We start from the raw sequence: 25,441 nt of genomic DNA on the forward strand, positions 1-25,441 counted from the left end.
ACTTTATGTATTGATAAGAAACATCTTGGAGAAGAGGAGAGGAAGATACAGTTGCCAGCTTAGACATTTATGTGAATAATGCGAATATTCACAATTTAGTTAGATAAGGTAAAAACTAATTACAAATGGAGTTAACAAATACTGCAGTGCATCAACCAACTACTAACTGAGGTTAGGAAGAGGCTTTCCCCCCTATTTCTGTAGTTGATTCATATGAAGATTTTATACCTTATTCTGAAATTTTTGCTACTAGTCACTAATGGGGCCCATATAATGGTGTGCATGGACCCATGGTCTGATCCAATGTGGCAGTTCCTGTGTTCCTTCTGACTCCTTCTTAATGGGGACTCTGCTTTAAGGTCCTCTTCATTTGTATTCTTTTCTGGACTTCAAGCATACATAGCTTCCAAAGGATCAATTTTTCACTTATTTATAGCTATGATGAAGTTCAAAATGTGATTGTGTATGCCAAGCCTGAAAAGTCATAAACTTGATTTAGATAGATTGCTAGTATTACAGACACAGGCTTTTCTGATAATGGGATCTTAGCATTTCTACAATCCTTGTTATGCATCTGAACTTTCCACACATGATAGGTACACTTTTCTGAATAGCCCGTTTATATAATTATGTTCCCCAATATAAATATTACTTTTAGAATGCTGTATTCTTCTTTTTCCCTCATAGAGTGCAAGGACAAATGTAAACCCCCATGGACAGACAAAGATTTGTTACTACCTGATGCTTTCAATTTCTGAATCCATGCAATGTCCACATCACTGAGTTCAGCAAAGACCAGAGATTACATTTCCAGCAGAAATTTTACTTTACTCATTCTTGTTGGGGGAGAGGGAAGAAATCTTTATTGGAGGGTTTCCTAGTATATGTAGATGTTTTGTTATTTGTACCCAAAAGGGACAATATATTTAATTCACTATACTAAATTCTGTTTCTCAGAAAAGTACATCTTTTGATACAGTATGGTACATACTTCCAGAAAGTAGGTTTCAGCACAGATGCTACTCGCTTGGTGCTGAACTATAATTTTTTGATGTACCGACTTCTAGAGCCTTTACTTCTAGAAATTTTTCTTTTAAGCTGAAAGCTGACAGAGAAGATCTGCAGGCAGTTAGTACTGGCTATTTCAATAACTACAAACATATATTTTTCTAATATTCATGTTGGATCTAATGTTACAAGATGAATCAGGAAGCTTCAGGTATCTTTAGAATCAAAAGCTATGTTCCTTCTTTGATAATGAAGCTATTATTTTTCTGGACTTCACATTTTTATTGTGTTAATCATTGAAAAAGAAAAGCCATATAAATAAGTTGCAGGCAGTTAGAGTGAGATAGTGTACACCTTACAGTTCTAATCTTTGTATTGTGTAGAGCTGATCAAATAAGTGACAAATAATTTATCTAATTAAGATAGTTTTTGACTCCATTAAGGCTCCTTTATATGGATAATTAATTCACAATTCAACCAGTCCAGGGGAATCCTAGTATGTCAGCTACTATTCCACTTTCCTCCCGGATCCCCTTCCTGTATAATGGATTTTATGGAGCAAAAGGGGGCAGGGACAGGATATCACTGCATCTGGATGGTTCCTGGCTGCTGGAATGAGCAACTTGAGATTGCTCAATTTTTCACCAGGAAGTGGCGTAGTCCCCTGTGACTTCAGAATGAGGATATGTAAAGGTAGGGTGATCAGATGTCCCGATTTTATAGGGACAGTCCCAATTTTTGGAGCTTTTTCTTACATAGTCACCTATTGCCCCTCACCCCCTGCCTGATTTTTCACACTTTCTATCTGGTCACCCTATGTAAAGGTGTCTTAGAGTCATCTTTGCCCGCTCCTTCCTATCTGTGTTGGGCTTACTAGGGATTCAGCCCAGGATGTAGGTCACAAAATTTAGCAGTAGTGCTAGCTATAGGATTTCAAAGGGAGAACACCACTTTACCTCCCAGCCCAGATGCTACACTCCAGAAATACCTTGCAATGTTTCAGTTAAGTTTTACTTTAGAGACTTGAATGGGAAGAAGGCTTATGGCTCCCAATTCAGTTTCTTAAATACTGAAAGTGAGGCAGGAAGATGACTGCAAAAGTCACATAGGAGCCACTATAGGTTTTGGTTCCTTTGCAGCTATGGCCCCTAACATTTTAAAAGGGGGGAAACAAACAAAACAAAACATTTGGTTAAATGTTGGTGGGGCTGGAAGGTGGACTGGGGAGGAAGAAGATAATTAAAATTATACTTAGATTGTAAGCTGTAGGATAGACCATCTTTCTATTATTCACATGACTGGGGCACCTAAGTGCTACCAAACTACAAATAGAAAAAAAATAGTAAAATAAAAAATTCTTCTGTGAAATCTTATGCACCCCCTTGATGCCAACTGACAGAGAACACAGGGGGTGCATAAGATTTTACAGGGATCCCCTAAGTCAGATCAAATAAGATCTGTCACCAAAGGGTGGCATGTGAGGTCTCTACCAAGAGCCTGTAGAATCATAGAATCTCAGGGTTGGAAGGGACCTCAGGAAGTCATCTAGTCCAACCCCCTGCTCAAAGCAGGACCAATCCCCAACTAAATCATCCCAGCCAGGGCTTTGTCAAGCCTGACCTTAAAAACCTCTAAGGAAGGAGATTCCACTACCTCCCTAGGTAACCCATTCCAGTTCTTCTCCACCCAACTAGTGAAAAAGTTTTTCCTAATATCCAACCTAAACCTCCCCCTCTGCAACTTGAGACCATTACTCCTTGTTCTGTCATCTTCTACCACTGAGAACAGTCTAGATCCATCCTCTTTGGAACCCCCTTTCAGGTAGTTGAAAGCAGCTATCAAATCCCCCCTCATTCTTCTCTTCTGCAGACTAAACAATCCCAGTTCCCTCAGCCTCTCCTCATAAGTCATGTGCTCCAGCCCCCTAATCATTTTTGTTGCCCTCCGCTGGACTCTCTCCAATTTATCCACATCCTTCTTGTAGTGTGGGGCCCAAAACTGGACACAGTACTCCAAATGAGGCCTCACCAGTGCTGAGTAGAGGGGAATGATCACATCCCTTGATCTGCTGGAAATGCCCCTACTTATACAACCCAAAATGCCATTAGCCTTCTTGGCAACAAGGGCACACTGTTGACTCATATTCAGCTTTTCGTCCACCGTAACCCCTAGGTCCTTTTCTGCAGAACTGCTGCCCAGCCATTCGGTCCCTAGTCTGTAGCAGTGCATGGGATTCTTCCGTCCTAAGTGCAGGACTCTGCACTTGTCCTTGTTGAACCTCATCATATTTCTTTTGGCCCAATCCTCTAATTTGTCTAGGTAGCCAATCATTGTGAAATGTATGGCTGGATAATATGTAAGGAGTCATATATCTATACCAAAAATTGTGTTCTTTAGGTTTGCGTTAAGACAGGACACCAGGAGGTCATTTTGGGTGCCTTCAATTTTCAGTGTCCAATTTGAAGTATTTTAAGTTGAGTCTATTTTCAGAGGGTGGGTCCTCAGTGCTGCTTTTGCACAAGTCCATTCTACTTCAGGTACGTGCAAGCCCTGTGTACTAAAGTAGAATATGTTTTCCCATAGTGGTACCCATCTAGGCAGCACATGTGCCCTCCACAAACTCATTCTCCCAGCCAAAAATGTAAAAGGTGGAGCCACCCCTACTCCCCTACAGTGCCTTCTCACTGCCCACGGTTGGGTAGTTGGCGCTGCATGTTACAAAACTGAGTAATCCAAATTGGTGGCGATTTTAGAAAATATTAACTCTGACCATGACTAAATGGGCTAGATGCCATCTTGTGCCCTAATAATGAAAGGCATTATGGCACCTATTCAGCATGTTCCTATCCCTGGGTCTGCATTACATTGCCAGTTCCTCAAGGCATGAAAACTAGATTAATATTAAGTGCTTGCCTATAAACAAGTTAATTTGTTGCAGGCTGGGATGTAAATCTACAGTGCAACACTGTGACACGCACTAACTGTGTGAATCCTGCTGCCGTGCACTGAAAAAAATTCCGTAGTGCAGAACTTTTAGTGCACTGCCTCAGGGTCCACACAGACAGTTGTGCATGGCACATTAGTGTGCTGTAGATTCACACTCTAGCTTGCCACACACTAGCTCTTCAGATAGACATGCCCTAAATCATAGATATTAGATGTCTACATATGTTTGGAAATGAAAACAGAAATCTATGACTTTGAATGTATTAGTTGTAAACTTCAAAAATCAGGCAGGGTTTAATAAACATATTTAAAATTATTTAAATGAATATGTTAGACAGTTTTCAGCCTTGTGTTTTGTCACTGTCAAATAAAGCTAATACCTAACCCAAGTATTTTTTTCCCATAAAAAGGGTAATGCCTTCAAGAGGAAGGTCCTGAATTTAATTTCCTTATATGCTTGCTCCCTGAACATAGATATAAAGATTTGCATCCAAGGCATTCAGAAACTTACCTAGCACTTTTTTGCACAGGGAAAAAGATTCAAGATCTAAAATCTATGTTCTCATTAAAAAGTATATATTCATAACCTCACATGAACAAATAAATAGATCTATAATGGTAACAGCTAAAAAGGTTTTGGGGTTTTTTTATGGGCAGTGTGGCAGAGCTCTGACCTTGCCCCCATGGGTCCTGCGCTTCTAGGCGGTTTATGCTAGCCTCAGTGGCTCACTGTGACCCGCCACGTAGCCCTTCTCTTTCTAGGGCCAGGGTTACAGTCTACTGAGCCCTTTTCATCATAGGCCTGCAAGGAGGTTGGTGAGAGAACTCCCACAGTCTCTGTTGTTCCTTGGGCTTATTTCAGAACAGTTTAGCCTCCTGTCTTGTCAGGGGCCTGACTTCCCCTCCCAGGAAATATTCCTGTAGTGGTGGGTTGGGGGGAACCCAGGCCCACCCTCTACTCCGGGTTCCGGCCCAGGGACCCTAACGGTAGCAGCTGTTGGCAGCCGACCTTTCACTGTCACAGTTGCTACATTTCTCTGGGCCACTTCCCCACAGCTCTCCTGCTTCTCCCTTCTTCACCCTTACCTTAGGGCTCCCTTACCGATGGTTTGAGGGTGTCTTTATTAACCAGCCCTTCAGCCGCACTTCCTCTCCTCTGGCTCCCTGGCTCTCCTCTGCCTGACTGGAGTGAGCCCTTTTTATAATATCAGCAGGGCCTTAATTTAGAGTCAGGTGGTCACATTAACTTAATGGCCTCACCTGACTCTTTGCAGGTTAATTAGAGTCAGGTGTTCTCATTAGCCTGGAGCAGCCCCTGCTCTGGTCAGTCAGGGAACAGAAAACTGTTAATCCAGTGGCCAGTATATCTGCCTTCTGCTATTCTGCTGTACCCAACTGGCCTGGGTCTATCACAGCAGGTACAACTGATAATATCCTATTCCCCATTATAAGTGTAGGAAATAGATGTTCAAGCTAGTAATATCCTACCCATGTGTATAAAGGTACAAGACAACTTTTTAATTGTGACTATTGTAGTTGAATCTTTACACCTATGTAATTAGGAACAATTTATCAAGGTTTGTGGTGGATTCTTCAACACTGAACATTTTTTAAATCAAGACTGGATGCTTTTCTAAAAGATATACTGATGTTCTATGGCCTGTGTTATACAGCAGGTCAAACACGTTGATCACTATGGTCTCTTCCGGTCTTGGAATATATGAATTACCGTAACGATGCATGAGTGACTGTACCCTTTTCTGACAGTTCTTGACATGTAAAGGAGGAATAGAAAGATCATGCATAGTAGTGAAGTGTACTTATTGTACATATTATTACTCAATTTACCTTAAGTACCATGTTATCTTCCATAGCAGAAAATATACCTATGCTATCTAGTGTATATGCTCATGAATTTCTATCATTCCTGTATAATCTAAATGATGATCACCATTTCCAGCTTGATTGATTTTAAGCATCAACACTAAACAGAGCTAAATCCCCGTGGCTGATCAACACCAAAAAGCTTCCATTGATTTCACCTGGAGTTATGCAGGCAAAAGAGTGATAACTGCAAGTCCTGAAAATTCCAGCTGAATTGCACATGACCGTTCTGGTCCTGGTTCAAGCTTCATGCTTCCTAAATGTTTCTAATGCTCTTAAAATTAAAGGATACTCCATTCTTAGGCTCTCATGCCACAATCACTTATCTGTGTGCTTGGCTTTACTCACATACACAGTTCTATTGATGTCATTGAAATTCCACGGCCGAGTAAAGTTAAGTATGTGCATAAGTGCAGGATCAGGACGATAATCCATAAATAAAATAAAATGTATCTTTTCAAAGACATAATTTCATTTCTAAAAGCAACCTTTTCCTCTTATAAAAATGAAGGGAGGGAGTGCAGGGAGAGCAGTTATAGAGGAGGTTTTTTAAATATTACAAGGCAAAGCATTGTCTTTTGAAAGTTTGTTTTTGTTTTAATTCAATTATTTAAAATGATAGGACACAATTTATAATTAAATCTTTTATATGTCAATAACTGATCAGAACTGGATTTTTTTTTTAATTTCAATGCTGTCCAAATTATCAATATTTAAAATATTTATAGGAAATTAACACATTTTATACTTGACTTGAAAGTTATTGTTTAGCATTCTTTGATCAGCTTCATTATACAGAGTAGGTTTAAATCTGAGTGGTAGTGCTGTACTACTGAGTTTTTCTAAAATGTAGGGGTTTTGTATAATTTACCCAAGATTTGTTTCTTTTCTAATGTATACTTTTTTTTTTTTACAGTTCAACAGAAGAGCAGTTTCATTGGCAAACGCAAGGTAAAGTATATCTTGGATGGATTCCGTATCTACATATATTTCCCCAGTAATGTCTATGTTATCCAAAAGGGAACAAAGAGTTAGAAGAATCATGGATTTTATGTTCTAGCCTTCATTAATTATTAATTATCCCCATAGAGAAGTGGCAGTAATTGGTGTTGACACAAATGGTTGTAGAACAGGACAGTGTCGTGTACAAAGTTTCAGTAATTAAACCTGAATTTTTCAATATGCTTATCGATAGCAAACACCATACTTTTAAAGGATGGTGTTTGAAAGTATGGATATAGGTGCATTTTTTCTGGGCCTGCCCATTCCAGCCTCCTTTGAAAATTAGACCTTAAATGTTACCATTCCCTTGACTAGCTGAGAATTTTAATTGGTTCTATGTCATTGTTTTTATCTTTTGTATTTTCTTTCTATTCTTTAACATTTTTTATAATTTTTATTATAGATGGTCAGAAGGATATAGAGGATGAGCTCACAACTGGTCTTGAGCTGGTGGACTCCTGTATTAGATCACTGCAGGAGTCAGGAATACTTGATCCACAGGATTACTCAACTAGTGAAAGTAAGTTTCCAGGAACTTGCCTTTCTTTGTCTGGAGCCCCAGAATCCAGAACTATTATTCGCAGTACTTTATGCTTTTAAGATGAAAGTACATTGTGTCATAATGGTTTTCTCATTTCATCTGTCAACATTGGCAGCAGGCAATATAAATGGAATTATCTGTAAATATGATTATTACCCACTTCCTTATGTGGATTACAATCTGTAAAGAGCTCTCAAGAACTTCAGAAGCTATGGCCAAAAAGCAGATAGTTTGATAACTGTTACTTTAAGGAATAGATCCCTTCATATTGTATAGCTGTGACATCCAAGAAGGTCATACTAAAGATTTCAGTGTCAGTACTAGAAGACTTGTAACCAATAGGATTACAGTATGCAAAGATACCAAAATAAATTGTATTCCAATTGGGCAAATCGTCATAATGTCTGATGTCACAGTTTCACCACACAGCTATGAACTACTTAATAAGGCTAAAATTTGCAAAAGATTACATGACTCCAAGCAACCCAAGAAATGGCCCTCAATATGAGTGAGAGCAGGTAATGGGCATCCTGACAGATTTCAAAGGTGATGGCTGGACTTGTCAAACGCGCCGGAGCACCTTGAGGCATCTATGAAAGGAGGTGGGCTGGGTGCTGAATGGTCAAACTATATTTTCAGACCTATGCAGTGGGGTAGCTGGGTCCTTTGCCATAACCAGCTTCTTGCAAATTAGTTGTGGTTCAGGCCTGCCGTCAACCACTTTGGAAACATTGGGGGCAGTCTCTCCAGTTGGGGAGAGAAACAGATTGGCTGAGAAGCCAGAAGTGGGGAACAGGGACTAATTGGAGGGTCGGACTGGCAGTTTGAGGGGGAACACTGAGATCGGCAGTGTGAGATTAGATCTTTCTGGGCAATGAGACTTTGACAGGGATGAGAAGCCTGACTGGGACCGGCTAGGTTAGGAGAACTGGACTGGGATGAGGAACACAGAGGTCGGGAAGTTAGCCTTAATTTATTCCCTTGTGCATATACATTATTATACAGTCTTTAATTACATAACATACTATTTTTCCAAAGGCCCCAGTGCACAGGCTGGACTTGCTCTGGGGATGAATTATGGCTGGGGAATGCAGGAGGGTGTAGACTGTAGGACCCCAGATTCAGTTATTGCAGAAGCTGGAAGGTGTGTAGTGAATGAGCAAGGGACAGAGGGAAGAGAAATGAAGGTCTCATGTTTAAAGCAACTGAATGCTGCCTGGAAAATTGGATTCTATCCCTGCCACTATGTCAGAGTTTCTGTGCGATGCTGAGCAAAATCACTTAAACCAGACTTTTCACATTTGGTCAGTAATTGTGTGTTCCTCATTTTCTGGATGTCTGACTTGAGAGCTTGGAGTCTGATTTGCAGGTGCTGTACTCTCCCAGCTGTGACTGAAGTCAATGGCAACTGTGCATATTAAGTGCTATATAATGGTACCTAATCTGAAAAATCAGATCCTAGGTGTCTCAAATTGGGCACTCAAAAAATTAATGGATTCTTTTGACCTTAATCTCTCCATGCCTCGGTTCCCCATTTGTAAAATTAGGATAATAACAATCCTTTATCTCACAGGGCTGTTGTGAAAATAAATTAGTTAATATTTGTGCAGCACTCAGATATTGTAGTGATGAGCACCATAGAAAAGCCCATGAAGAAATTAATAATTCTGTATTCAGAGCTGGATTAGTGTGCAGTAAATAAGGCCTAGGTCAGTGTATTGAACAATGAAGATAAAACTAAATATTAAATATTAAACCATCCATCCTGTGCACTGAATGAGGCAGGGGTGTTGTAGAAAAATAGTAGGTGATCATGTAATTAATAACTGTATCAAAATGCATACACATATGGAGGCCAATTAAGGTTGCACAGGCAACCTTAATTCTGGCACTTCCTAACTTTTTAGTACTTGACTTTGCAACCTTTATAATGAAAAATATGTACGTCTAGAATACACTAAAGATCCTGATTGAAGATATGTCTGAGGTGCCTTAGCAGTCCCTGTTTTTTGGTCAGGCCAGATTTTTGAATTTGCTATATCAGAGACTGCCCGAGGATATACCTACTACTGACTTCACTATGTGCTCCTCTGACCTGAGTGTATCCAGTAGAACAATCCATTCTATCGGTGGCTGTTCCTCAGGGAGGGATTAGTATGTCTGTGTTTTGAACAGCCTTTATAATACAGCTTTACACATTCCCTGCTTCCCTCTGAAGCTGTTTTGAGAAGCAGCTACATAGCAGGCAGCTATTGTAATAGACTCCCTAAATCCCAAAGATCACTTCACATGTGGTACCTGTGTACTAACAAGTGTAAGCTATGGAAAAAATGGCTAAGGGGATATGGCTATCACCACATGAAAGGGGATTCATGAGGAGTAGTAGCTGTATTAGTCATTGACTGTGGTGTTCTGGTATTTACTTTTTGCTGATGGTGAGTCTGGATAACTATTTGACTGACCTGTTGGAGTGCAGTGATCATTTATTTTTTAAAAGTTCACAGGCTGTTCTAAGGAGGGAACCCATTGGATATATGTAAGGTATAAAGATTGGCAGATTCAGAACAATGATGTTACTCTTGGGAGTTCCTCTGCTGTGGTGTGCCTGGAACAAGAGTGTGGAGATCTGAAGGCCGCTCCTGTCCCAACGCCCATCTCCCCATGCCCACCCACCTCAATAAACTAATACTTAGCTGAGTCCAGCAAAAATGTTTTCTCTGTTTCAGTGCTAGTCCTTGGATCAGTTTGTCATTATGTAGTAAAGTAGTTGTTGAAAATGTAATAATTGGCAATCATCCTGCACAGGGGCAATCACTGGTCTCTTTCACAGTCCAGCTTGACACTTTGTTGGTGGACACTGTCTCAGGCTCTCACACTGGTGTCCTGTGCATTGACTTTGTGGGCTCTATTCCACATTCCTCTAAAAGTTATGGATGTATCTTGGTATTTGTGGATTCACTAACTGACAGAAATCTTTCTCACACAAGTCTGCACAGTTGCTGTAGCTGCTGACAGACTGGTTTGCAAATTGGTAATGCAGAATGGGAAAGGTCAGTGCCAGGTTTCTGAGTAAAGAAGCCAGTTTACCAAATTGATCTATCTGGGTACTAAAATGACCCCCATCTCAGTAGTGTCTGAATGCCTCCCGAGTATTTATGGATTTAATTCCACAACATCCCTGTGAGGTAGGCACATAATGATACACTTATTTTTTACAGCTGAAGAACTCAGACACAGAGAGATTAATGGAGTTGCCTGTAGTTACTCAGAAAGGTTGTGGAGTATCATAGAATCATAGAATCATAGAATCTCAAGGTTGGAAGGGACCTCAGGAGGTCATCTAGTCCAACCCCCTGCTCAAAGCAGGACCAAACCCAACTAAATCATCCCAGCCAGGGCTTTGTCAAGCCTGACCTTAAAAACCTCTAAGGAAGGAGATTCCACTACCTCCCTAGGAAACCCATTCCAGTTCTTCACCACCCTACTAGTGAAAAAGTTTTTCCTAATGTCCAACCTAAACCTCCCCCTCTGCAACTTGAGACCATTACTCCTTATTCTGTCATCTTCTACCACTGAGAACAGTCTAGATCCATCCTCTTTGGAACCCCCAAAGACCTGAAGTAGCAGAGACCTGAACCCATGTCTCCTGAGCTCAAGTCCAATTCCTTAGCCATGAGATCACCCTCCTATCTTTCACATTGATACAAATCCATCGCCACCATCTCACATCAACCCAGATCAGATATGACCTACCAACCCTACAGGATCGATCTGTAGACTAAGGTGAATCAGATCCTCCTATGGAGCTGAGGAAGGGCATAAGAGCATAAGAATTACCATACTGAGTCAGACCAGTGGTCAATCTAGCTCCGTATCCTGTCTTCCAGCAGTGGTCAATCCCAGGTGCTTCAAAGGAAATTAACACAATAGGCAATAATCAAGTGATCCATCCCCTGTCATCCACTCCAAGCTTCTGATAAATAGAGGCTAGGGATATTCGGAGCATAGGGTTGCATCCCTGACCATATTGGCTAATAGTCTTTGATGGACCTATCCTCCATGGACTTATCTAAATCTTTTTTAAACCCCGTTATAGTTTGGGCCTTCACAGCATCACTTGGCAATAAGTTCTATAGGTGGACTATGCATTGTGTGACCCCTAGTTCTTGTGTTATGTGAAGAAGCAAATAACATTTCTGTATTCACTTTCTCCACACCATTCAAGATTGTATAGACCTCTATCGTATCCCCTCTTAATTGTCTCTTTTCCAAACCGTAAAGTCCCAGTTTTCTTAATATCTCCTCATATGGAATCTATTCCACACTCCTAATCATTTTTGTAGCCCTTCTCTGTACTTTTTACAGTTATAATATATCTTTTTTTGAGATGGGGTGACCAGATCTGCACACAGTATTCAAGATGTGGATTTACCATGGATTTATATAGGGGCATTATGATATTTTCTATCTTATTATCTATCCCTTTCTTAATGTTGTGTAACATTTTGTTAGCTTTTTTGACTGCTGCTACACATTGAGCGGATGTTTTCAGAGAGTTATCCACAATGACTCCAAGATCTGTTTCTTGAGTCGTAAAAGCTAATATAGATCCCATCATTTTGTAGGTATAGTTGAGAATGTGTTTCCCAAAGTACATTAGTTTTCATTTATCAACATTGAATTTCAATTGCCATTTTGTTGCCCAGTCACTCACTTTTGTGAGATCCCTTTGTAATTCTTCGTAATCTGCTTTGGATTTAACTATTTTGAGTAGTTTTGTGTCATCTGCAAATTTTGCCATGTCACTGCTTACCTCTTTTTCCAGATCATTTATGAATATGTTGAATGGCATTGGTCCCAGTACAGACCCCTGGAGGACACCTCTCTCCATTCTGAAAACTGAGCATTTATTCCTACCCCTTGTTTCCTGTCTTTTAACTAGCTACTGATCTATGACAATTCTGTAATCCCATGACTGCTTACTTTGCTTAAGAGCCTTTGATGAGGGACCTTGTCAAAGGCTTTCTGAAAGTCTAAGTACATATATCCACTGGATCACCCATCTCCACATTTGTTGACCCCCTCAGAGATTTAAATAGATTGGTGAGGTATGATTTCCCATTATAAAAGCCATGTTGACTCTTCCTCAACAAATGGTATTCATCTATCTGTCTGATAATTCTCTTCTTGACTATAGTTTCAACCATTTTGCCTGGGTACTGAAGTTAGGTTTAATGGCTTGTAATTGTCGGAATCGCCTCTGGAGCCTTTTTAAAAATTAGAGTCACATTAGCTATCCTCCAGTCATCTGGTACAGAGGTTGATTTGAACAATAGGTTACATACCACAGTAAGTAGTTAGTAGTAGTATTTCTGCAGCCAATCAGTAGATAGCCAATTAGTCTCTCAGCACATGTAAGTAGGAACTGCTCCCTTCTGCTCGCCTTTTGAAAACACAGCATTGGTGTGCACCTGCAGCAGTCAGTCCTATGTGCTCAGAGCTAGCTAGGCAGCAGCTGCTTCCTACCAGCTCTGCAGCAGCTCCTGCCCCCTCATTAGCTCCTCCTGTTCTCCTCTCCTAAGGCTAAGGCATAAAGAATTCCAGTTTCTGCCTCTCTCCTCAACCTGGTGGGATAAATATGTTCCCGCCCTTCCCAGTACCCCAGCAGCTGATCTTTGATTGGAATGAGAGGGGAGCAAGGAATAAGGCCCAAGAGAGCAGCAGGATGGGCCACCTGGCAAAATCACCTATGATAACATTAACATTCCTCTTCCCCTTCTACAAGAGCTGAAGTGGCTTCAACAGCTTTCCTGGGTCAAGCTCTTGTTATAGACATCTGCAAGGCTAGCTTTTAGTCCACACATTCACTATACATTATGTTGTATCCCAAGCCTCCAGATATGCAGCTGAGTTTGGAAGAGTTGTGTTACATTAGAGCAGGTACATGCTGATACCTTCCTCCATGTGGAGCTGTGTGAGAGTGATCTAAAATGGAATGGACATGTCAAGCACTCAAAGAAGAAAAAGCAATTATGTACCTGTAACTTTAGCGCCCTCGTGGCCAAGATGGAGTCTGCTCTGCAGGCAGCTCTGGCCAAGAGACAGCGCGCGCAGGAATGCAGCAGGAGAAATCCCTTCCACCCCAGGGGCACCTGTTCCAAACCCCCCAGAGTGAACACACACCCACAGGAAAAGTACAGTGGATATAACAAAGGGAAGTATTTATTTACAGAGGGCTGGGAGGAGAAAAACAACAAGGGGAAATATAGGGGGAGCAGTAAAACAGGGCTGCATTCAAACCAAGGCCCCACGGACCCAGTGGTAGCACAGTCTGACAGGGCAGACACCGAGCAATGTGTCTGCACACAGAGTTCAGGAGGCCTGAGCAAAGTTCCAGTCTGGTGGTGAGTCTTGGGTGCTCCTGGTCGTCTTCGGCGCCATTGAACTCTCCCCAGCAAACCCCTCCGGTGCCTCTTCTGCCGTTCTCTGCAAAGCCACACAGAGCGGCCACCTCCCCACTTAACTATCTAACAGCCTCCCTCCTTATTCCCAGTGCAGAGTCACAAGCCCCAGTACTCACAGCCCCAGGCAGCTCCGGGCAGCCGTGATACTGGGTCCAGCTCCGGCCTGTCCTTCTCGGGCGATTGCCCCCGGCACAGGACTTCTCCTGGCTCCTGTCCTGGGCTGTCCCCGATCGGGCTTGTCCTCCTCAGGCCTCCAGCAGGTTCTCTCTGCTTCCTTCTCCAGGGCCAGCTGTGCTGCTTCTCCTCTCTCTCCCTCCAGCTCCAGCCCTGCCCCCTGGAGTTTCCCTCCTTTTTCTTACTCTCCCCCTCCCCCTTGGGAAAAAGATTTAAAGGGGCCATGCTCTCTAGACCCCAAAGGGGTTACATACCTGTTCCGTAATTGTTGTTCTTTAAGATGTGTTGCACATGTCCATTTCATGACCCACCTTACTTCCCCTCTACACTGGAGTCTTTACATGTACTAGTTTCTAGTGTGAGAAGGAACGGAGAAGTGGGGGTACTCTGCCCCTTTATGTTCTCTCCAAATGTTCCAAGTGCATGAAGGGCACAGGCGTCACCTGGATGGATACCACTGTAGGAAAAATTCTCTGACTCTGGTGCAGTGGCATGCAAACACCTAAAGTGGAATAAAGAGGTGCAACATAACTTGAAGAATGATAGTTATAGAACAGGTGTGTAACTGGTTTTGTGTATGTATGCACCACGTGTGAAATTATATTTATATGATATAAAATTATGTGCAATTATTGTTTTCTAACACACACGGATATGGTTTTCACTTGGCCCACCTTTCTAGCCCTCAGATTGAAGGGATATACCAAGATCTAAACTCCACAGTGTCTTCGAACTGTCAATATTTGATATTAATATCTTATTATAAAGATTATCTCTGTCCTGTGTGAGGGAATTATTGAGAGTAAAATCCCTACTAAAGCATACCAGTTTTGAAAAGCATTCTCTGTTCAACCTTTATTATTTTCTTCCTATCTCAGAAATTTAATCTGAAGGTACTCAAAATGGTCTATAACAAAAAGACTTTATTTACATTGTATATCAACTCACGTGTAAAATCTGGTGTGTCAGATGTCTGAGAGGCTAGATGAGATCAAATTTGATGCCACTGGAGCCAACAGTCTATTGACTGGTTGTAATTATTTCCGTGTAATCCTCTGCTGTGAATACCAGGATAATCCAATTGAGTCAACCTTGGCACACACATAGGAGTTTTCCCATGGTGTACATGCACCCTGCTCTAATGAAAACCATATGTTCTTGTTTGCATATGTGTCACCGTGGATGCCACTGTAGGTGCACATGTGCAGAAGCTCAGTCTTTTGAATAGCAGCATCTGCTACATGGGTGTACATGCGCCCATTCTCTCCTCATATTTCTGTATGAGGGTTAAAGGACAAGGAATCCGCAACCCTCCTTCAGATCTCTCTCACCAGCCATGGCAGCAAGACTGAAGCTAGCAAGTGTCCAACCCACTTGTTTGTAGCTCGAGCTCAATCTCTCAAAACTCTTCTGATCTGCTGATATTCGACAATCGTGATCACTTTGACCTATATGAACTGAATACTGACAGACCATGAACAGGGCTTTTCACCATGGTAGATTCAAAACCTGCAGGTTCCAAGTGCTGCCAGTCCTGTGATGATCTAATTTCTCTGAAAGATAGGCATAGCAGTTGCCTTCTGTGTAGGAGAGCCCCACACACCATGTAGCAGTTCGGTGTGCCTATCTTTCTCCACAAGAACACATAAGTCATTGTGCCCTGGACATGGTAGCTAGGTCAGATGCAAAATTCAGGACACTGGTACATCTGTCTCTGTTTGACTGTCACAGATCAATGTCTCCTTCCCACCATACAGAGGGTACACAGCTTGCCATTCACTGACACAGGCACACACTCGAAGAAGAAAGAACAGTTACTTAGCCTTAAGTAACTGTGGTTCTTCAAAATACTGTAGTCAGTGTGGATCCCGCAACCTGCCCTCGATCCCCACTTTTGGAGTCTTCAGCTAAGGAGGTCTTTGAATTGCAAGGGAACTGAGGGAGGGTCAGGATCACTCTGCCCTTTATGCACTTCTATGGGAGCACAAGGATGCTGCTTTGCAAAAGACTCACATGAGGCACATGTACACCTACAGTGGGATTACAACATCTCAATAAACCAGTTGCTGCAAATAATTGTTTTTAATCATCTAGGAATATGGAGGATCAATTAGGGATGAGCAAATCAGTTCAGTTCTTCTTCGAGTGATTGCTCATATCCATTCCATGTAGGTGTGCGCGCGCTGCGTGCACGTTCGTCGTAGACTTTTACCCTAGCAACTCAGTGGGTCGGCTGGGCGCCCCCTGGAGTGGCGCCGCTATGGCCGCGGATATATACCCCAGCCGACCCACCCACTCCGCAGTTCCTTCTTACCGCCCGTGTCGGTCGTTGGAACTGTGGAGTGCAGCATAGCTGACCTCCACCTCCCTAGCATTCTCTTATAGTTCTTGTTGTTGTTGTGTATATAGTTCTCAAATTAGTTGAATTTAGATAAGATAGTTAGCTATTAGTTGTTTAGTTACAGTTTAGTGAGTTAGTCGGGTTCTGGGCTTAGGCCCTCCCCGCACCGGGGCCGGAGCTCATCCCGGCTCCCCGGGATTCAAGCCGTGCTCGGCTTGCCATCGCCCGATGCCGACGGGGGATCCACATTCCTCCTGCTTGAAGTACCTCGTGGAGTCGCACTTAACAACTAAGTGCTCGATTTGTAAGTCGTTCAAGCCTCGTACAAAGAAAGAGAGGGACATTAGACTTAAACAACTCCTCATGGAGGCGGCTCTAACCCCTCCGTCCTCGGCACCGAGCGCTCCCCCTTCGGAACCGAAGAGCGCATCTTCGGCACCGGGCCGCACCGGTGCGTCAACTACTCCTCGGCACCGGACGCCTGCTTCCAAGTCAGGCCACAGCCGCTCGCTCTCACCTCAAGCGAGAAAGTTTAAGACCCCTGCCGACCCGGCACCGCCCGTGGTGCAGCACGAGGGCACGGCTCCACCGCACCGGCCGGTGCCTGCAGCCACGGCAGTGTCTGCTGAGCCGTTGCCATCGACTCCGGTCTGCCAAGGGCCGTTGAGTCCGGCACCTATCTCCCCGGCACCTGCCGCGGTGGAGTTGATCGTCCCATCCACGCCGGAGGTCTGTGAAGTGGCGAGGGACTTAATCGCGATCTCGGATGCGGCACCGCCACCACCCCCGGCACCGCCGGTACGGGTAATCCGATCGATTGGCAAGCCGGCCCTGATTTATCCACCTTCAGTCAGTGCCCCAGACCGGCACCGCTCCCGATCACGGTCTCGTCGGTGTTCCAGATCTCGACACCGTTCACATTCGTCCCGCCGTTCGCAGTCCCGGCACCGCTCCTTGGCAAGACGCCGGTCGGACTCGCGGCACCGTTCCCGTTCCAGGTCGCCGTCGTATTACTCTCGGCACCGTTCCAGGTCCCGGCACCGATACCGGCACCGCTACACTCGGAGCCGCTCTCGACGCCGAAGCTCTCGGTCGCGGTCGACCTCCCGGCACCGTCCCGGTCGCAGGTCCCGGACCCATTCGCGGCACCGGAGTACCTCACGGCACCGCTCCCCGGTGCGGAAGAGCACCAGGTCAGTGGTGCTCCACCATGGCCTTCTCGGCACCCATCGGCTTCGTCCCGGGCGGGTAGCCTCTACTCCGAAGACCGGGAAGCAGATGTGCCAAAGGGTTTATTCCAGGACTCCCACTCTGAATCGCAAGGAGTTCAGCAGTGGCCCTTTTGGACACCTTGGGCTTATCACCAGGCCCAAGGTGCTCCCATAGTCCCATCACAGATGGTCCCTACCGAACGTCGGGCCCCAGAGGCAACAGTGAGTCGCCCTCCGCCAGCTGGTACGGATGCTCAGCCGCCTCCTACCACCACCTCACCTGAACATCTGGAGCAGGAGCCCCAACAGGAGGAGCTCATCCAGGATGTCCTCCGACCCGGTGGTTCATCTTCTTCCTCACTGGATGAGGCGGTGGTGGGCGCGTCGTCCATGAGCCCACCCCCAGTGGACCTTGCTGCGCATCAAGACCTCCTCAGACGAGTGGCACTCAACATTAATCTCCAGGTAGAGGAGGTCGCAGAGGTCGAGGACCCGGTCTGCAGCATTCTGTCGGCAGACGCGCCCACCAGGGTGGCTCTGCCCTTTATCAAGACCATCCAGGCAAAGACGGATATGTTGTGGCAAACGCCAGCTTCTATTCCGCCGATGGCGAAGGGAGTCGAGCGGAAATACATGGTGCCATCTCACGGGTATGAGTACCTTTATATGCATCCGCCTCCTTCTTCTCTGGTAGTTCAGTCGGTTAACGACAGGGAACGTCATGGTCAGCCGGCACCCGCCCCAAAATCTAAAGAGGCCAGACGTATGGACCTCCTGGGCCGAAAAGTCTACTCGGCGGGCGCTCTCCAGCTGCGCGTAGCGAACCAGCATGCCCTGCTGAGTCACTACGACTTCAACACCTGGGCAGAAATGGACAAGTTTCAGGACTTGCTTCCCCAAGATTCCCGCTGGGAGTATAAAGCCTTCCTGACAGAAGGTAAAAAGGTGGCAAGGACCTCCTTGCAGGCCTCCCTTGAAGCGGCGGATTCCGCGGCCAGGACTATAGCAACCAGCGTCACCATGCGGCGCATCGCCTGGCTTCAGGCCTCCACCCTTCCGCCCGAGCTTCAATACACTCTGCAGGACTTGCCCTTCGAGGGGAATGCCTTGTTCTCGGAGAAGACTGACTCTAGACTCCAGAACTTAAAGGATAACAGAGTCACTATGCGCAACCTGGGTATGCACACTCCCGTAACCCAGCGACGCACCTACCGCCCTCAACATTTCCGTCCATACTTTGTGCCCCGCCGGGGTCAGGATTTTAATAGACGACAAGGGCGCGGAGGCCGTAGGCGATATTTGGGCCCTCAGTCCGGCCAGAATCGTGGCTCCTCTAAGCCGCAGTCGGACCCGAAGTCGTCCTTTTGAAGGCGCGCCCGGGGGCAGCGTACTTTTTCCTGTCTTGGATCTTTCCCCCCCATTCTCCAACCGCCTCTCTCATTTTTTCCCGGCGTGGTCCCTCTTGACCTCAGATGTCTGGGTTCTACGCACTGTGAAGCACGGATACCACCTCCAGTTTGCTTCAACCCCGCCTTTCCGCCCTCCCTCCCAGTCCCTCTTCAGGGACCCCTCTCACGAGCACCTCCTCTTACAGGAGGTCCGAACGCTCCTCAATATCGGAGCGATAGAGGAGGTTCCACGGAACGACTGGGGCAAAGGCTTTTACTCCCGCTACTTTCTGATTCCAAAGTCAAAAGGGGGTCTCAGGCCGATCCTCGACCTACGCGGCCTCAACAAATTTCTAGTAAAGTTAAAGTTCCGCATGGTCTCCCTAGGGACCATTATCCCTTCCTTGGATCCCGGGGACTGGTATGCTGCCCTCGACATGAAAGACGCTTACTTTCATATAGCCATCTTTCCTCCACACAGACGATACCTCCGCTTCGTGGCGGGCCATCGCCATTTCCAGTTTGCGGTCCTTCCCTTTGGCCTCTCCACAGCACCTCGAGTATTCACGAAGTGCATGGCGGTGGTGGCCGCCCACCTCCGTTGCCAAGGGCTCCACATGTTCCCCTACCTGGGCGATTGGCTCCTCAAGGGGGCCTCTCGGGAACAGATAGCGGAGCATGTGCGAGTGGCATCGGACCTGTTCACGAGCCTCGGCCTGCTGCTCAATACGGACAAATCCACCCTGGTTCCTACGCAGAGGCTGGACTTCATAGGAGCGACCTTGGACTCCACTCTGGCCAAGGCCTGTCTCCCTCAGCCAAGGTTCCTGGCACTGACATCCGTTGTCCGCAGCCTTCAGGCCTTCCCTACGACCTCGGTCCGCACCTGCCTCTCTCTGCTAGGACACATGGCGGCGTGTACATTCGTCACCAAGTACGCCAGGCTTCAGCTCCGCCCGTTTCAAACGTGGTTACATTTGGAGTACCGTCCGGCCAGAGACTCGATGGACACCCTGGTCACCGTTCCATTGAGTGCGCTTCGTTCCCTCGACTGGTGGCTGAACCCCTCCGCGGTCTGTGCGGGGCTGCCCTTTCACCCGCCCCAACCGACGCTGTCCTTGACGACGGACGCGTCTTCTCTCGGCTGGGGGGCCCACCTCGGGCATCTGCGCACCCAGGGCCTGTGGTCACCAGAGGAGCTCTCCCTCCACATAAACGTGCGGGAGCTCAGAGCGGTTCGCCTAGCCTGCCAGGCGTTCCACAGGCCTCTGTCCGGCCGTTGTGTCTCCGTCCTTACGGACAACACAACGGCCATGTACTACATAAACAAGCAGGGCGGGACTCGCTCCTCCCCTCTTTGCACAGAGGCCATTCAGTTGTGGGAATTTTGCATGACTCATACGATCGACCTGGCGGCATCCTTTCTCCCGGGAGTTCGGAACATTCTCGCGGATCGGTTGAGCAGGTCCTTCCTGTGCCACAAGTGGTCCATAAGATCGGACATTATTCACTCGGTCTTCCGCAGGTGGGGCTTTCCCCAGCTGGACCTCTTTGCAACTCGTGTGAACAGGAAGTGCCAAGCCTTCTGCTCATTCCGGGGCCAGTCACCGGGGTTGATCTCGGACGCGTTCCTCATCCAGTGGACGCACCACCTGCTTCACGCGTTCCCCCCTTTCCCTCTAATCCTCAAGGTTTTGCTGAAGCTCCAGCAGGACAGGGCTCATCTGATCCTGATTGCCCCAGCATGGCCCAGGCAACCGTGGTACTCCATGTTGCTCAGCCTCTCGGTATCTCCACCGATCACCCTCCCCCTCTGCCCGGACCTTATAACACAGGAGCACGGGACTCTTCGCCACCCGGACCTCCCAGCTCTCCACCTCACAGCGTGGCTCCTGCGCGGCTAGACGCCTCTGAGCTACGCTGCTCCGCCCCCGTGCAGCATGTCTTGCTCAGCAGCAGGAAGCCTTCCACTCGGTCGACGTACCTGGCCAAGTGGAAGCGCTTCTCATTCTGGTGTGAGTCACGGACTCTGATACCCACTGAGGTTCCCGTTCCAGTCATTCTGGACTACCTATGGTATCTCAAGCAACAAGGCCTTGCTATATCTTCCCTGAAGGTGCACTTGGCGGCCATATCCGCCTTCCACCCTGGCGAACGTGGACACTTGGTATTCTCTCACCCGGTGGTCAGTAGATTCCGCAAGGGGCTGGAACGCCTCTACCCTCAGGTCCATCACCCCGCCCCTACCTGGGACCTCAATCTGGTACTTAACAGGCTCATGGGCCCTCCCTTTGAGCCGCTGCCGACCTGTTCTCTCCTCTACCTTTCGTGGAAGACGTTTTTTCTGGTTGCCATTACTTCGGCCCGCAGAGTCTCCGAGCTACGGGCCCTGACTGTAGACCCTCCTTACACGGTCTTTCATAAAGACAAAGTGCAGCTAAGGCCGCATCCCGCTTTTCTGCCTAAGGTGGTTTCAGCCTTTCATACCAATCAGGACATCTTTCTCCCGGTCTTCTTCCCAAAGCCTCACTCATCTCCCCGGGAGCAACGCTTACATTCCCTAGATGTCCGCAGGGCACTTGCCTTCTACATCGATCGCACAAGGCCCTTTCGTAAGTCCCCTCAGCTTTTTGTGGCAGTAGCGGATTGTATGAAAGGTCTCCCTATCTCCACTCAGAGGATTTCCTCGTGGCTGACGACATGCATCCGCACGTGCTATGACTTGGCCCTGTTCCGGCGGGCCACCTCACTGCCCATTCCACGAGAGCTCAGGCTTCCTCGGCAGCCTTCCTGGCGCACGTGCCGATCCAGGAGATCTGCAGAGCAGCAACCTGGTCCTCGGTACACACATTTACCTCGCACTACGCTTTGGTGCAGCAGTCTAGAGACGATGCCGCCTTCGGCTCGGCAGTTTTACACTCGGCCACGTCTCACTCCGACCCCACTGCCTAGGTAAGGCTTGGGAATCACCTACATGGAATGGATATGAGCAATCACTCGAAGAAGAAAAGACGGTTACTCACCGTTGTAACTGTTGTTCTTCGAGATGTGTTGCTCATATCCATTCCACACCACCCTCCTTCCCCACTGTCGGAGTAGCCGGCAAGAAGGAACTGAGGAGTGGGTGGGTCGGCTGGGTTATATATCCGCGGCCATAGCGGCGCCACTCCAGGGGGCGCCCAGCCGACTCACTGAGTTGCTAGGGTAAAAGTCTCCGACGAACGTACACGCGGCGCGTGCACACCTACATAGAATGGATATGAGCAACACATCTCGAAGAACAACAGTTACAACGGTGAGTAACCATCTTTTCCAGAAACAACCCAAATCTTAGTTAAAATTTGAAATACTTTGGTTAAATACTTTGGGATGACTTAGTTTGGGCTTGGTTCTGCTTTGAGCAGGGGATTGGACTAGATGACCTGAGGTCTCTTCCAACCCTGATCTTCTATGATTCTATGATAATTTCCCCCCCCACACACACACACACATACTTTCACATCTCCCCTTTCTACTGGTTAAAGAAAAACATCATGAGGGACTATTCTCATGGGACTCCAGGACCAGCAATTTCATGAGAGTTTTTCATTGTGGATTCTAAAGGGAAGTAGTTCAGAGAAACTTGGGAATCTTATTCAAACCAAACCTTTAGAGGCTCACCCTTCATTAATCTTGATCTGTTGAATCTGACAGCCTGTAAATAAATCTGTGGATTTCATATCACCATTCTCTTTAGACACTGAAGAAAGCAAAAGTATTAGAGTTTAACCATTTGCTTTTTAATCCAAAACATAGCTGGTTAGAGAATTGTAAATTAATTACTCAGTTATTATCTGGTACTATATATTAAATCCAGAAAAAGTGAAATAATCATTTTGAACAAATAGATACTACAACTATTCCATAATATCAGTAGTGTGACCTTCATGTATGTGTGTAACTTGTGGAGATTTTGCTTATTACTGGTACTGTACAGAAATAAAAAAAGAAAAAGAAATTGTCCCTCCCTCAGTGTTTACATTTTAAACAGAACAAACGTGATATAATGACAGCAGGTACAATAATAAGGAAGGGGGATTAAGTCTTAGAATAAATAAAAAATAAAGAAGAGGAGGACTAGATGGCATGGGAGTGGAGTGGTAGGATGTAAGCAGGGGCAGCATTGTATAATGTCTTGAAAGAGTGGAAGGAGAATTTAATGTCTTAATACCTGGAAGGGGTGAAGGTAATTAACCAGGGATGGTTAGCCAAATAGACAAACGTATATCCTGAAATTACTCATACAGGTATTTGAGAAGAGATTGATTATGGTCACATGGGGAGTGACTTTCAGAAGTGTGCTCCTACATGTTAACTCAGCTGGGTTGCTGCCAGCTTTGGGAAAACTACATGCATGTGCTTGCAGTTTCACCTTGAGGATGTTAAAGGCTGCTTCACCTCTCCTTGCAGGAAGAGGCACCAGAATAAGCAGCTGGGAGGTGGCAGTGGCTCATGAAAGCAGCTGTTAACCCCCACAGCACCCATCATCTCCCCTCCAGGCGCTCAGTACACTTTGTCTCCACTGCAACCCACCTACTCCAGGAATTCACTGCCCCCAGGAGCCTCTACCCCACAACACAGCCCCAAGAAACACTCTTCCCCCAAAACCCTAGAGAACCCACTCCTCTATCCTAGCCAGGGCGCCCAAGGTTTGTGCAGCTCTGTGACCTATCTGCGCTTGCTCGGGGCTGGGTGTGTTGACCTTTAAGTATATTGGTATATGGAGATTATTTGCAAAGATCCAAATTGGCTCATTAAATAATTTGCACAAAATATCTCCCTACATGGAATGGATATGAGCAATCACTCGAAGAAGAACAAAACAGAACAAAACCTGTCAGCCATATTGTTGAGTATGAGCTACTACATGCTAACAACAGGTCAAGGGTGATTACTTGAACCCTGAGCAAAAGCAGGATTTCACTCTTTTGTGGTAATTCTGGCTGGACCACATCACTCATTTTTTCTCTCCCCCCTCCCCCCCCACATAACAATAAACCTGCACCTGCTAATTTCACTTCTCTTCTTACACAAACACACACATCAGTTCTGTACACATTCCTTATTCTCTTCCAACCGCCCATGTGGGACGCAGCATGTTTGTGTGGCACAAGAGTTTCTCACAGTGAAAAGATGATATAGCAAATCTTAACACTTGTAGACATGATCCTCAATTAGGTGACTTCAGAGCGGCCTCAAGTTTGAACTGGCCCTTCTCAGAGACTAGAAAGGACCATTTTGGAGAAGGAAAGATGCAAAACTTGAATCTTGTAAAGTCAGAGAGAAGGTAGATTTCTATTATTTCAAGGAAAATAAAAATACCTTGTATTATAGTTAAGTTAATTGAATAGCTTTATTAGATCTACTAAAGTTCTTTTATATGGCAGTTAGTGTTTTACCATCTTTTATATTTGTGTATGTTTTTGCTAACAGAAATTAATTGTTACTAACAGCCTAATTCGTTTAAAAAATATCAGAAGTGACTGCTGTAATTTATTTTGAGATGAGGCACTGCCTGATAATTTCAGATCATTTTCTCTGCCTTCCTCTAAGTCACATTAATGTGATGTGTCTGACCACCCGTTTAGTGGTTGTAGGTAAGAAGTGGGAAAGAATGGAGTCTCTACCGGAGAGCTGCATTGATGAGCCTGGATTAGTCATTACAGATTTAAAGAAAAAAACCTTGCAAAGCATAAAATACTCTTGAAAAAGTGTCATTCAGACTTTGAATTGCAGAATTGAAAGTGCAGAGAAAAGACCCAGGGATGATAATGTCATAGTGTCATTGTTATTGTTATGTAGAGCTCACAGTGAAAAAATTCAAGAATTTAGGAAAAATTGGACCATTCTGTCTGACTCCCAACACCCTTTGGAAAGTGCTACTCTTGTATCTTTCTTTCTGGGGGAGAGAGAAAGGGGAGATCCGTTTTCTTCATCGTTTTTGAAGGTTTTTTCACTTCCCCACTTCTGAAAGGTTTAGCACTCTAATGGCTGGCATGATCTTGCTACCCTGCTTGCCCTTGTCTCTGTAGCCAAACTGACCTACTTTAAAGTGAGGATTATTCTTCACAGAATGTAAGATGTTGGAGCAGAAAAACAGATTCTAAGGCAGGAAATATTTCTGTCAAATTTCAATGTCTCAGAGTATATAAAAGGTGCTATTCTTTTTGAGACAGCAACTGTCTTCATTGCTTGGAAAGTGCTATCACTTTTTGGCACTACTACATTATAAATAATACTTAATATGTCCATAGGTCATATGTTTTGCACTTCCTGTAATATTCCAGCAGATCATAAAAGAATGTGGTTACAACCTAGAAGCCATGTCACATGTTAAGAGAGCAGTGAACTAAATGCTGCTAACAACCTACTCCGTGGTAAAACAATGATTGTGAAAGGGTTTGGCACAAAAATATGCTACAAGAAAAGTAGCCCTTTTAAAT

At 45.5% G+C, this 25,441-nt stretch overlaps 1 protein-coding gene across 4 annotated transcripts in view; it reads left to right on the forward strand.

Annotated features, from left to right (window-relative positions):
- CTNND2 (catenin delta 2) overlaps window positions 1–25,441 on the forward strand; it is a 1,196,137-nt gene that overhangs the window by 647,324 nt on the left and 523,372 nt on the right. For all 4 annotated transcript variants that reach the window (XM_045005428.1, XM_045005429.1, XM_045005430.1 and 1 more), the window contains 2 exons: window positions 6,755–6,789; window positions 7,244–7,360. In XM_045005428.1, the coding sequence (XP_044861363.1) occupies window positions 6,755–6,789; window positions 7,244–7,360 (152 nt within the window). The remainder of the gene's footprint in view (window positions 1–6,754; window positions 6,790–7,243; window positions 7,361–25,441) is intronic.

The sequence above is a fragment of the Mauremys mutica genome, chromosome 2 (genome assembly GCF_020497125.1).
Source record: "Mauremys mutica isolate MM-2020 ecotype Southern chromosome 2, ASM2049712v1, whole genome shotgun sequence".
Lineage (NCBI taxonomy): Eukaryota > Metazoa > Chordata > Testudines > Geoemydidae > Mauremys > Mauremys mutica.